Source organism: Temnothorax americanus, unplaced genomic scaffold, assembly GCF_048541705.1.
Source record: "Temnothorax americanus isolate GAGA-0224 unplaced genomic scaffold, ASM4854170v1 Scaffold5, whole genome shotgun sequence".
Taxonomy (NCBI): Eukaryota; Metazoa; Arthropoda; class Insecta; order Hymenoptera; family Formicidae; genus Temnothorax; species Temnothorax americanus.
The window spans coordinates 6,688,924-6,701,709 of NW_027509657.1; the positions used below are offsets into that span (position 1 = coordinate 6,688,924).

At 35.9% G+C, this 12,786-nt stretch overlaps 2 protein-coding genes and 1 long non-coding RNA gene across 4 annotated transcripts; 1 reads left to right on the top strand and 2 right to left on the bottom strand.

The window, feature by feature from the left end:
• Positions 1 to 89: 89 nt before the first annotated feature.
• LOC143904034 (allatostatin-A receptor-like) lies at positions 90 to 4,503 on the bottom strand. Its single transcript, XM_077418247.1, has 8 exons — positions 3,794 to 4,503; positions 2,495 to 2,637; positions 2,086 to 2,258; positions 1,752 to 1,947; positions 1,490 to 1,590; positions 1,059 to 1,182; positions 640 to 812; positions 90 to 421 (listed from the first exon to the last, which is right to left on the bottom strand). The coding sequence occupies exons 1-8, from the start codon at positions 3,979 to 3,981 to the stop codon at positions 92 to 94; spliced, it is 1,428 nt and encodes a 475-aa protein (XP_077274373.1). The 5' UTR covers positions 3,982 to 4,503; the 3' UTR covers positions 90 to 91.
• LOC143904049 (uncharacterized) lies at positions 4,429 to 8,877 on the top strand. The gene is made up of 5 exons (XR_013258838.1): positions 4,429 to 4,539; positions 6,953 to 7,426; positions 7,664 to 8,008; positions 8,450 to 8,535; positions 8,807 to 8,877. It is a non-coding gene; the product is annotated as an uncharacterized LOC143904049 (long non-coding RNA).
• LOC143904038 (uncharacterized) lies at positions 7,002 to 12,786 on the bottom strand. 2 transcript variants are annotated; one of them, XM_077418259.1, is made up of 7 exons: positions 12,139 to 12,786; positions 9,264 to 9,712; positions 8,737 to 8,906; positions 7,795 to 8,087; positions 7,644 to 7,712; positions 7,355 to 7,453; positions 7,002 to 7,140 (listed from the first exon to the last, which is right to left on the bottom strand). In XM_077418259.1, the coding sequence occupies exons 2-7, from the start codon at positions 9,695 to 9,697 to the stop codon at positions 7,087 to 7,089; spliced, it is 1,119 nt and encodes a 372-aa protein (XP_077274385.1). In that variant the 5' UTR covers positions 9,698 to 9,712; positions 12,139 to 12,786; the 3' UTR covers positions 7,002 to 7,086. The 2 variants fall into 2 exon arrangements, with proteins under 2 accessions (XP_077274385.1, XP_077274386.1); XM_077418260.1 differs by lacking the exon at positions 12,139 to 12,786 and having other exon boundaries at positions 8,758 to 8,906; positions 9,264 to 11,377.

The following is a 12,786-nucleotide window of genomic DNA, read 5'->3' on the forward strand; positions in this document are numbered from 1 at the left end:
AAAAGAAAGAAAGAATTTATTAAGTAGGAAGCAAGTGATAACTAATACTTGTCCCTGGAAGTAAGACAAGTGGGGCAATTAACGTTGTGAGTTAACGTTGCCCATCCGTGGTGCATAATGTGCTCGCGGGTTCTGGCTGGCTGGTCTCCGATTCATTCATGTCTTTTATCCGCTGTTGATTCCTCTTATCATTATTCTTCGGTGGATCAATCTGCGCGCTCAGAATGTCGCTCAGAATGTAGATTTTTCTCAATTCGACCTCTTCATGCGTCTGATGCGGACTATCAATGCTGTTCCTAACGGCTGACGCGAACAATTTTTGTCGCTGTAGAACAGTCTGTCTGCGCATTGTAGACAGCGTTTGCCTTCGCAAATATATCGGGATGTGCTGCATGTTATCGTCTGCGGTCGTTATTGCGTTCTACAACAATATCAAAAAAGCGATCAATTTTTATATGGAAGTATTTCTGAAAGTGTGTAACATATATATATAGAGATGCGCGTGCACGCATCTCTTACCGTATTCATTCAGGTAGATAAAGATTTTGCTTCGAGGGATTATTATTTCAATCCCTTATACTGCCCTATAGTAAAAGTTGAATATATATTCATTAAAAAGTGTATGTATAATTGACTTGCCCTTCGGGAGGAATCGTGCTGCGATAGATTACTAGAGATGCAATGTAGAATCCTCGCGAGATTTTCGCGAAAACCTCGCGTCATCCAGCAGTAGACCACGGGGTTCAGGGCGCTGTTTGCATGCCCGAGAAACAAGAAGTATTTCAGCGTGGTGCCAGTCGATATCGTTAGATCTGCAAGCAAAGCACATAAGAAGTTGACTAAAATTAATTATTATTAATTAATTAACATCTATTGCGTTTTATATTAAAAATAGAAAAAATTGCGTATTGTTAGACTGTCATTACAAAATTCACTTGGCTTATCATAATCAAGGTAGTCAGGAAGGAGAAGTATATCAAGTACTCGTAGTTAATATGAATAGTTCGGCTAAAAAATATTATTTTCAAAAATAGAGATTTTTGCAAGGTCGCACTTACTGATAGCGTCGAGATCGATCAAATATCTGACAATATTATAGGGCAGCCAGCACACAGCGAAGAGTATTGCAAGAAATAGTAACATCAAGGCAACTCGTTTTCTGTCATGTCTTAATCTGAAGCCCTACGAACGGAAGATATCAGCATGTCTATTGAATTTGAATTAAAATTGATTGTACATGTCCAGGCATTCCTGCCGGTCAAGTATACACCTAATGAATACGGCGGGGTTTAGTACAAATTATAGATTCCAAACTATACGGAACACGAAACCGTCTTTACTTTCGCTTTTTATTAATACATCAATTAATAAAGAAATAAGAAAAGAAATAAAAAAATTTTTTGAATCAAGCATGATTTCTATGGGAAATTTTTTTTTAAATTGCTAATTTAATTACAAAATTAAAAAAAAATTTTATATTAAAACTGACCTGTTGTGAGCTGGCACTTTCCCTGTTAACACAGTCGAAGGGTGGCCTTCTAGACCAAAGAGTGAAGCCAATCATCGAGTAAGCCAGTGATACAACGAGACCTAAATACATCATTACGAATTTTTTCTCATTAGAAAACGTGTAAGGGAAAGGAAAACGTAAACGAAGATAGACAATTCTGTAAGACACGTGTTCCAGTCATGTACGCGATGAAAGTTCTTATAATAGGGATACAATAAAATATATTCATTTATAAATCTACATGGAATAGTGGTGGAGAACAGGAAGTGCACGTTCCCGAAGACGTCTCGCCGGATTCCTAGCGACGTGAAATCCTCCGTGCACATATAGAAGTCCGGCGGTAGTATCGGCGAGATGGTGTTGCGCGAGAAATTCTCACTTGCCATCAAGTCCAGAGTCTTGTTGATGACTTCTGCCATCGGGTTCTGGAATCTCATCTGCGGGAAAGGGATAAAACTCGTAATAGCGCACCAGTGTCAGTAGATATAGATATGATCATTTTTATCAATTAGTTTCCACAATTCGTCAATCAATCAACACGATAACTTGACACTCCAGTACCAATTTAGACTTACCGCTCCGAAGATTATAATAAAGAAAACCGTGGACACCAGCCAAATAGTTACGATAACGAGAATGATGTTCCTATGACTACATATACAGCGGAGTATCATGGGATTCCTTATGGCCAGGTATCTATCGATGCTCATAGCCATAATAGTGTATACCGAGGCGGTAACGCTTACACCTGTTGCAAACATGAGTGATTATGCAGTTAGGAAATTTATATATGTAACGTAAAAAATATACATATACATGTAAGTGGTATACTACAAAAAGAAAATACTACAAAAAGTGATTAGAAAATCAGCAATATCTTTACAATATTATTTGCACACAAAAATAATATAAAATACACACAAATAATGATATTTATGTGATCATCTTTTAAGGACTTCTCGACTGTAAAAATAATATGCCTACTTTGCAGATAAGAAGTCAGTTTGCATAGGAATTCACTATGATTCCATGACATCGATATTTCTTGGCTAATCGTCATCGGCATGCATATTGTGGCAACCAACAAATCAGCCACGGACAGATTGATCACAAAATAGTTTGTAACGCTGTAAAAAAATTTTATCTTTATTTTTACACATAGGTTTCTCTCTCTCTCTCTCTCTCTCTCTCTCTCTCTTTCCAATGATTTATTTATATATTTATAAATTTATAAATACGTTAATAATAGATTGAGATTATATCTTCTATTAAAATAACATCACATGAAATAAAATAATTATCCGTTGCTCTAAATTTAAGAAATAAATTGAGCAGTGCAAAAAATTCCTGTTTTTCTTGATACAATTGATAAAATTGCAAAGTTTCTAAATATGTTCTTACTTCCAAAAGTTTATTAAATTATTCTTTTTACAACCAAGCCAAATCACAATTTGTTAAAAGTGTTTTTACTACAAAAAAAAAGGTTTTAGTAAATGGCGTTCGAATCTCCAAAACGACATATGCATTGGGTTCAGTATTAGAAACATTAATCAAGATAGCTAGCTTAATCTCGACTTCGAAGAAGATGCGGATTATTATTGCTCTAATGAAAAATATATATTCTGGTGCAGTGCTTAACTGCTCAGGTATTTCACGAGGCTGCATATATCCGCGGGTTGCTTATTTCCGGATTATATACGCGGCGTAGCACCGTATCATACAAATAAACCGTCCGCGATGCATTCATAATGGACGAACGTATGTAGCAGCTGCCGGTAGTAGCGCTCCGCGATTATTTTGCAACCAAAAATTCACGCGAAGTGCCGATGGAAATTACGTATTCGGTAAGATTACAATGAGCGACCGAAGAAACTATCTCGTGTCGTTTGTTCTCCAATTTCGTTGTCCAATTAAGTCTAATACATTCAGCTACCGATACTGTAATTGCTTATTTCGAGGATATCGATGCAAACCTTGTCTCCGACTTGATAAAAAAAAAAAAAAAATTTATGATATAGTTTGTTGGAACTTGTTTGCACCGTCCTTTGTATTTGAAAAGATTTGAAAAACTGCAGCAATCCGAAAATTCGTCAAAAATCCAACATAGAGCACAATACTCAATAAATTAAGGTATAAAATTCAAAGAGAGGGAACTTTAGTTTTCAGCCCCTTTCTTCGCCTTTTTATTAAGAACATCAGACACTCTCTCACAATTAGTATACACTCTGAACTTAATGAAGAACTCCGCACATGTGTGTGTGTGTGTGTGTGGCAATTACATACCTCTTTAAATGATATTTGCACACCACTACGATCACAAAAATGTTAGCTATCACACCGACGAGCACCGTTGGTGCATAAAGAATAATCAATAGGTAGTCCTTGTCGCTTCCATGAAAATAATCGTAAAAATCCCACAGTATCTTGACCACGGTCTCGATTTTCAACGACGTGGTCTCGTTTGCCATCATTGTTGATCTTCGTGCGATCTTATTAGACGACCGGATCGACGATTCCGTATCAACCAAAGCCAGGGGGTCTCGTACGGAAATATTAAAATAAAAAAGTAACGGCGAGATAGTTAATTCTCAAATAATTATAAGAAAACGTTATACAAGAAAATCGGGATTTTGCGACGCGGGCCTCGATCCGAATAACAGAAATCCGCTTCGATGACTTTTTTCCCGAGGAACAAGTTTTCGCGACTGTGCCGCGACTCGTCATAGCTATAGCAACGTGCGCGCCGGGAATCTTTCGGCAATTACGCACAACGCACAATGTGGGCCCACTCCTCACCTCCGCACAGTTCCGACACTTTACATTCGCGGAAAATATCTTTTATTGGCGTCGAGCTTGACGCGAGGATAGATCTCGCGCGGTGGTAGCACTTGGAGTAGCCGTCGGGGTCGCGGCATCAGTTCGAATCGCGGTCGGAGCAGACGCACGGACGAGACTATTTAGCGGCAGCTTTAATTCCCTTCGGCGTTTGCGTAGAAATTCCGACGGCGACTATAGCCGACGGTGTGTTCGTATGTATTATACAATTATACTTGAGGTATCCTCTTGATGTTCGGTTTTATCGACGTCTCCATCTCCTGCATTTGTTAACAAAGAAATATTATAAAAACAGCGAATCTGAATAAAAGTTTAAGAAGTTTAACACAGTTGATATTTTGATGTGCATGACTATGACTGTTGTTTATTATAAAAAAGTTGGCAGTTTCAAATTATTATTTTAAATGTTTTAGTATTTCTGATGGTTATAATAGGTAACAAACCATAATAATATTGTTTATATAGAATTTTACTTGAAATAATGTTCTGTGTTCTAAAATTATAAGTTTAGAATTTTTATAATTTACAAGTTTCCTTTTTCCTACGAAATTAATTTTTTTATGAAATAGCGTGCGCTGTATAATATAGGAGACATTATTTTTCTTTCTCTGTTATTTTTCTATACATATGTTATATATATGTATATATATTTTATATATATCAAAAAATCTACTTTTTTAATAACTTCTATCAAGAAAGATCGTATGTTAAGGCGACCGATTTTGATGATAAATCTCGAAATAGATTCTTTACCTTGATATAAATCTTTAACAGATGCGCTCAGCGCGATTGACCCGTACCATTATAGAATGATTCATAAACAACCTAGTACAATGCCGTTGAATATCATTGAGATTAAAATCTCGAACACGCGCGCGTGTAAAGGTTAATATGTTACACGAGCGACAAACTTTACTTACGCCACAATATTTGACAAAAAAGCGTTAATAAAATTGTAAAGAAACACCCTGAATACAAATGCAAAGAGCTCGTGATCGTTTTTCGACCAACGGTAGATATGCACATAGGTGATTCTTCCACTGCTTTCAAGACATTTACGCAATATCGTATGTTTTTAAAAATATAGATTGCTTGAAATAATACCTTTCATTATTGGTTTAATCGCAGTCTAATGACCGAGAGAGTATATGTATCAAGAAATCAATTCATTTCTTACCTATGTGTTAATTACAAAAATATATGTCGAGTATTTCCAATCTTTATTTAAACTTTTACTCATTGCCGGCTGTAATATAATAGAAGTTTTTTGCATAACGTTGAACATATATATATATATATATATATATATATATATATATATATATATATAATTTAGGGTAAATTTGAATAAATTAACGAGCGATCCGCGTAATTTACTTATTCGAAGTAGGTATTGCTTTCTCGCAATATTTTAATTCTGAAGAAATTTAGGAAGGCAAAACGCAGATCTAAGATCTTGCTATTAGAAAGTGTTTGGAGAAGGAAAAGAAAAGAAAACAGAACAATGCATCAAAATGTCGCAACTTTCTCTATTCTATAACAGATAATAATTACTTTATTGCATATATAAGTATAGTAAATATAACGTTCATGCTCGCATTATATTTGACATAAAGGAAAATTATATCTTTCCTTTACAAATTGCTCAGTTTTGTGCGTTGAGTTTTTGTGCAAATAAAGTGATAACGTATTTTCTTATCATTGATCAAAAGTAGATAACAAAAAGTTGAAAGAAATGTTTTGTAATTCAAATTATACTGTCAATTTGAAGAAAAAAGCTTTATTTGAAGCTCATACCTATATACTAATGGTCTTAAAGATAATTTGTTAAAAATATGATTTAAAGATTCAAAGTTTATACTTTTAGCTCGTTTATACTTTAGCATATAATTAGTTCTTTCTATTATTGTAATATTGTGAATAGTAATGTATTTGCGTGTGATATATATTTTAAAGCTATTTCTCAATTATGTCGTCTAAACTGCTTGAATTTGTAACTTTTAGCTCGATTCCCAAAATAGGTCGATTATTTTCCTCTTACCTACTATTTTCCTCTTGCTGCTCGCATTCTAACGCCAACGGATACACGTTATAATAATAACAATTGCCCTCTCTAATTTTGATGAGCTTTGAATATATGTTATAATATTGAAATAAGAAAAATTTTTTGTAACTTTGCTCAATTTTACTTTAGCAGGCTGAAACGCTCCCTAGAATTAAAAAAAAATCAATATTTGTTTTTTTAAATAAGTCGAAACGTAAAAGATATAGAAAAGTATTTTGAACGATAGTTTTATGGTCTTTAATGTACCTAACAATAATTGTACACTAAAAAGAATAATACCGGCACTTTTTCAACATCCGTCATCCTTCCTCGTTGGTTGTACCGCCGTGTTTGATCTGTAAAAACCCACTGCTTGTATTACCGTAGCGACAATGTACTCTCTTAGCGCAAAATGACAGGTCGAATTTTATGGGTAGGTATACAAACAAATATCTTGTTTCTTCCCATGCAGTTGTCTGCGTATATAGTATCATTAAAAATATTAAAAATTAATCAAAATACGATAGAATTATCTCCTCATTGTATCCCTTTACCTTTTGCAGGTCTTCGTTGCTTTTTTCATCTCGACTTTACAGCCGATCCGTAAAGCCGCGAGGAAAGATAAAGATGGAATTGGCGGGATGATGAACCGATCGACTGAACACGCGGATGCAGCGCATCGAGGATATCTCTGCCACTAGACGTTCGCGGTATGAAGAATTACCAGATATGTAGTTATACCAGAGGCTATCTGTGAAAATAACGAATGAAAATTATGGAGATATGAAAAATTTTCTAAACAATTTTGTGCAGTGACAGAGTTTAAATAAACGTTCGCAGCACAAACTGCAATATTCCCGGATGATTTTTTTATCTTTAGTGTACTGTGTAAAAGTGTTCTCAATACACATTTTATATTTTGTTACAAAGATTAATTTATGCACTATTTTCCTCGAGAGACTCACCGAAAGAAGCAATGGAAGATCGATGCGTATAATTCCGAAAGAGGCAAAGAAATGTACTTGCCGTAGTTGGAAGTAGGTCACAGCTTCTACACTACAATTCTGCAATTATTTAACAATTATCTCTATGTTAAATAACATTTAATAAAAAAAGGTTATAGCTGTTTAGAATAAAACTGAGTAAAAAATTTCTTTTTGTTTTTTATTAGATATTACTATTTTATTACTTCTTACTTTAATAATTTTATAAAAAACTGGAGTTAGAATAAAACTAAATTAGCAGAATTTTTACCTGCGTAAAATTTCTCTTAGAGAGAATGGCCGATGACGGTGTAAAAGCGATCTTGCCAACGCGATTAGCCTTTGGAAAAAAGAGAAGAAAGGAATATAAACTCGTCGATCGTGTCGAAAGACCCTCCTTGCTCGAAACTATATCAACTTACTTCGGTCGCAGTTACGTGACAGATAATGGTAATGATCAACAGATTCGTCACGCAAGCGGACACCAGTAAAATTTCCCTCACCATCAGCAGGGGTTGCGCGTCCGCGATGTTATCATTGATCGTATAGATGCGTGTAAGTGTATTGAAGGACATACTGGAGATCCACAACAGGAGCTGCAACGAGTACACGGAGTTTATCATCTCGGTCGCGTTGGTGAGACACGAATGCAACCACCACACTTCTTGCAAACGGAACTGCTTGCCCGATCGATCCACTACCATGATTTTTCCATCTGTTTAAACAATGCAATATTGTTTATGATCATTTTTGAGACGACCGGAGACAATTTGATTATTTGCTTGCACTTAAAAAGAGTTATTAATTATGTGCATTAAGTCTTACTTATATATAAGACTTTTTTAAGATTTAGATTGTATCGCGGTTGTATCGCAACTACATGTTATAGATTTAATATAAAAGATAAGTTTTTAATAAATATGGAGCGATTTTTTTTTTATATCTCGAATGTCTCTTAAGGATAAGATCTCTCCAATTTTACTGGACATTAATCAAAACTTCCGTCATTTTATCAAAAGATCTAATTACTCTCATTTAAAAGTGAGCGATAAGTCAATGTCGTTATTTATTTTCCAGGGCTATTTCTCTGCCTTCATCAGTCAAACCGCGTGGGAAAGCAGGCGTGTCAGTAAACGCAGACAGTAAACTATTGATGATAACAGGTAGAGTATTTTCACAAAATAAAAAAAAAAAATAAAAAAACTAGCGGGAATAAGATAATTAGAGGGTTTGACGTTGTAGAAGATTATAATCTAAAGATTAGAGGCTAAAGATTTTTAGGAGTACAGCATGGAGATGCTGCAAATTAGCGATATAAGTGAATTATCAAATTATTAATGCATCAATAAACGCGCGAGACATACCATTTTTCGCAATAAATCTACCTTCGGGCATCAGCAATAATTCACAAAGACAGCGGAATCTCTCGTACAGAAGGGATGACAGGCTGGCGAACGTCATTAGCTGCATCGATAGCGTCGCATTAACAACGGCGTAAGTTATACCGTTGAACAAGGAGTCTTTGGGCTCGACGCTACGAACGACAAAATTGCGACTGACAGTGCAGTTGTAATACGATGGAAGCGATCAAGATGAATTTATATTTGCGAAATAGTGATGTCGTATTGTCGATATGGTTTCGATATCTTAACTTTCTTATTTGTTATTATTAGTTTTATATTTCGTAAATTCGATGTAATGAAACTTTTTTCACATTATTATGTCACATATCATATATCATTCGCTTATCACATCATATTGTAAAGAAATATTAAAATTAATATTATAACATTTCGTAAATTTTTTCTATAATTGCATGTATCATGTATCGTTATATTAGATATTATTCTCTTTTAATATCCGCTTATATATAAAAATTATTAGTACTCACCGGAACGTTACATATCCGACTATCGCCCAAAATAACAAAATAGTGAAGGCCAATGCCCAACAACAATATCGTATTCTGTGAGGGTGTCTAGACTCCTTATATTTCGTCGCGCGGTCGAAGACGCGTAACTGTGAGAGTGCGGCTCGTATCTTCCAGTTATACCAGAATGTCATCGCGATGTCAGTTAAGACGCAGGCATATGAGAGACCTGTTCTGACCACGGTGAGCGTCAGCAACCTCGGTCCGATTACGTCGTCCCAGCGGAGCATGTAAAAATTCGCGACGCAGAGACTGGCATACAGGAATGCAAACAGGGCCGAATAAACAGCGCCGTACTTCATTATCACGATATCGTCTTCCTTGACGAGGAAAAGTCCACATCCAAACAGTCTCGCGGTATGGATAAGAGGTCGTATGTCACTCAGAGACCCCATTTCCTAATATCGATCCTGAGGCGTTCGAAAATGAAAACAAGCAAAAAAATTGTGCAAATAAGAAATTTGCACTTGGATTCCTCATAGAGGAAGTGATGTCTAATACACATTGGCATCGAAAACTCAAAAAATTATGGACATTTGATCGCGTATAAAGCTGAATCTAATCAACCAAATCTTAAAAAATTATATATGAAATATATATAGGGGTAGAAAAGACTGAAAAATATAATAAAATGAGAAATTGATCAATATCTCAATATTTGCGGAAGTTAGAGCAACCACAGACATTTCTAAAAAAATTCAAAAATTTAAAAAAAAGAACCCTTTTAAGATCATCGCCAAATTCAATACCAACCTTCCTTGAATGATACTCTATCGATTAAAAAAAAAAAAACAGCCCGATATCTCATTATTTGCAGAAGTTAGAGCAACCACGGACATTTCTAAAAAAATTTAAAAAAAACCCCTTTACCCCGATCATCGCCAAATTCAATACCAATCTTCCTTGAATGATACTCTATCGATTAAAAAAAAAAAACAGCCCGATATCTCAATATTTGCGGAAGTTAGAGCAACCACGGACATTAAATCTGACATACACACACACACAGACATTTTTTTTTAAGGCGTTTTACAACGATCTGAACATATTGGCAGAAAAAGCTCAAAAATAAATCTCTTCGTTGGTTTCTTCTCTACCCCTATTTCATATATAAATCATTTAAATTTGGTTGATTAGACCCAACTTAATATACGCAATCAAAAGTTCATATACAAAATTCACGAAAACAAAGCTTCCTCTATGAGGAAGCAAAAAAATAAAGAACACTCTTCTATATATTGCAAACTCCACGTCGCGATCTCCGCTAATATTATTAATTTAAACAGTTACACCTTAGCACAGTTATCTATTCTTCTTATTCTCCGCTTTCTTTCTTTAATGAGTTTCTTGAGAGCGCTACGTGAAGCGTAAAGGCTATTCTACAATTGCGTAAGCGTGGTCGTAAGTGGTTGTAAGAGTGTTGTACGGCGTGGTTGTAGAGCGGTACTGCGGTTGTAAAGCGTGTTGTGGAAGATGGTTGAACTTCATCTTTCACGACTACGCCAGATGTGAACGTAAGAGCCAACCAATCAGAGTGCTGTTACGCGTCATCACGCCGCGCGCTGCCATAATTGTTTTTGTCGAAACAGTAAATACACGTGATCCCGAACCGAAGACCGCTATATATAAAGATCTCAAGAGTCAAGTTATAACATTCTTTCTCGGCATCCGAAAGTATTCTTTTTTTCTATTGTAATGTTTTTGGTACGTGTTCATCATGGAATACGAGGAAAGTGCTCAGTACGAGGAAGATGAAACTTTTTTAAACTTATTATCGTGTAGAGAATTGATTGGGCTGGTGAGAAGCAACGAATTATTATGGAAAAAACGATGCATTTCACACAAAGATCAACAAATGAAAAGTTTGTGCTGGACGAGTATCGGAAGTGCCTTGACCTCTGTACTTTCCGCTGCACTCTGATTGGTTGCTGTAATTAAGTTTACAACGTATCGTTACTTTATTGTAGACTGAACCGTTGTACAACATTCACGACTACTACTACTCCTACTCCTACAACCTTACGCTTACGCAATTGTAGAATAGCCTTAAAGCTGCGGTGCCAGGACAAATTACAACATCATTTCTTATCATCGATCCTAACATTCGGAAATAAAAAAAAATAGAGAACGCTCTTCTCTTTGTTCTCCAGAGATATACTAAAAGTCCACATGATCTTCTGGTATTCTTAATTTAAACAGTTACATTCTTTTTATTCTCCGGTTTTTTTTCTCTAATGAGTCTCTTGAGAGCTACGTAAAACGCATAGCTGCAGTGCCGAGCCGGACAAATCACAACATCATTTCCTATCATCGATGCTCGATGCCTGACGCTCAACCAAAAAAAATAGAGAACGTTTTTCTTTGCGACGAGCATATGTTACAAGATCCACTTCGCTTCTTAAATGTTTCTCAGTTATCTATTCTTTTCATTCTCTGCTCTTTCTTTTAACTTGACACTTGACAGCCACATAGAAAGAAGCACAAAACGGCAATACCGAGTCAGACACGTCACATTGGTGTTCATACTATGCAAGTACATACATTTACTACATGCAAGTATATCTATTACATCATTGTATAGTAGGAAATGAGATAGCGATAAGAAGATACAAAATAGAGTAGAAATATGAGTTACGGCACTTACGGCTGACATTAGGCTTCTTTAGAATGCCAGAAAAATTTTCAATTTGACAGTTTGCGTTTATCAGACCACGTGCGAGATGCAAGACAAACATAATATGCAGCTCATAAAACTTTACAGATTAAAAACATAACGAGCATCCATATACATGTACATATTTTTTTATATGGATATGCGAGAAATAGAATGTCTCACCGGAATCAGAAGCGGCTCTCATACTGATAACACACGTGTTGCGTAGTAAACAAAAAAAAAAAAAACAATGTAAGAGGTCGATTTTGAGAAAGTTCCAAATTGTCGGATAATTGCTACAGACTTCGGGAGAATTGCTCATAAGACTGCTTCAAGCGGCGGGCTCGTCTGCCGTCGAAGAGAACGTGCATACTACTATCGGTCCGTTAAACGTAAGTTCTTCCACTTAGCAATACTCCAATAGTGATGTCAGGAAGATAAATGGAGGGCTCGCCGAGGCGCATGACCTATCCAGTACTTCACGCCCCGGTGATATATTAATCTGCCGCCATGATAGTAGATAAATATTGTCGTAACGCGCGAACAATTAACACGCCTGTCTCATTTGTGAATTTCACAACGTGACAGTTCACCACCGACTACCTGCTATCTGTTACAATGACCATTCCCCAGGTTATTACTGCTTTATTTGCGAGGAAGTAAAAAATCAACACGATCACGAAAAAGTTTCAGCGAGCACGCGCCGAGGATCGCGACATTCTCATCCCGACATTGTGATCGTGATTAGATGTTAAATATTCCGAGATTAACGAGAAAGCACGGAAGAAAATTATACACGCATTTACGTTGACCGTGAGCATCAGAGATGAA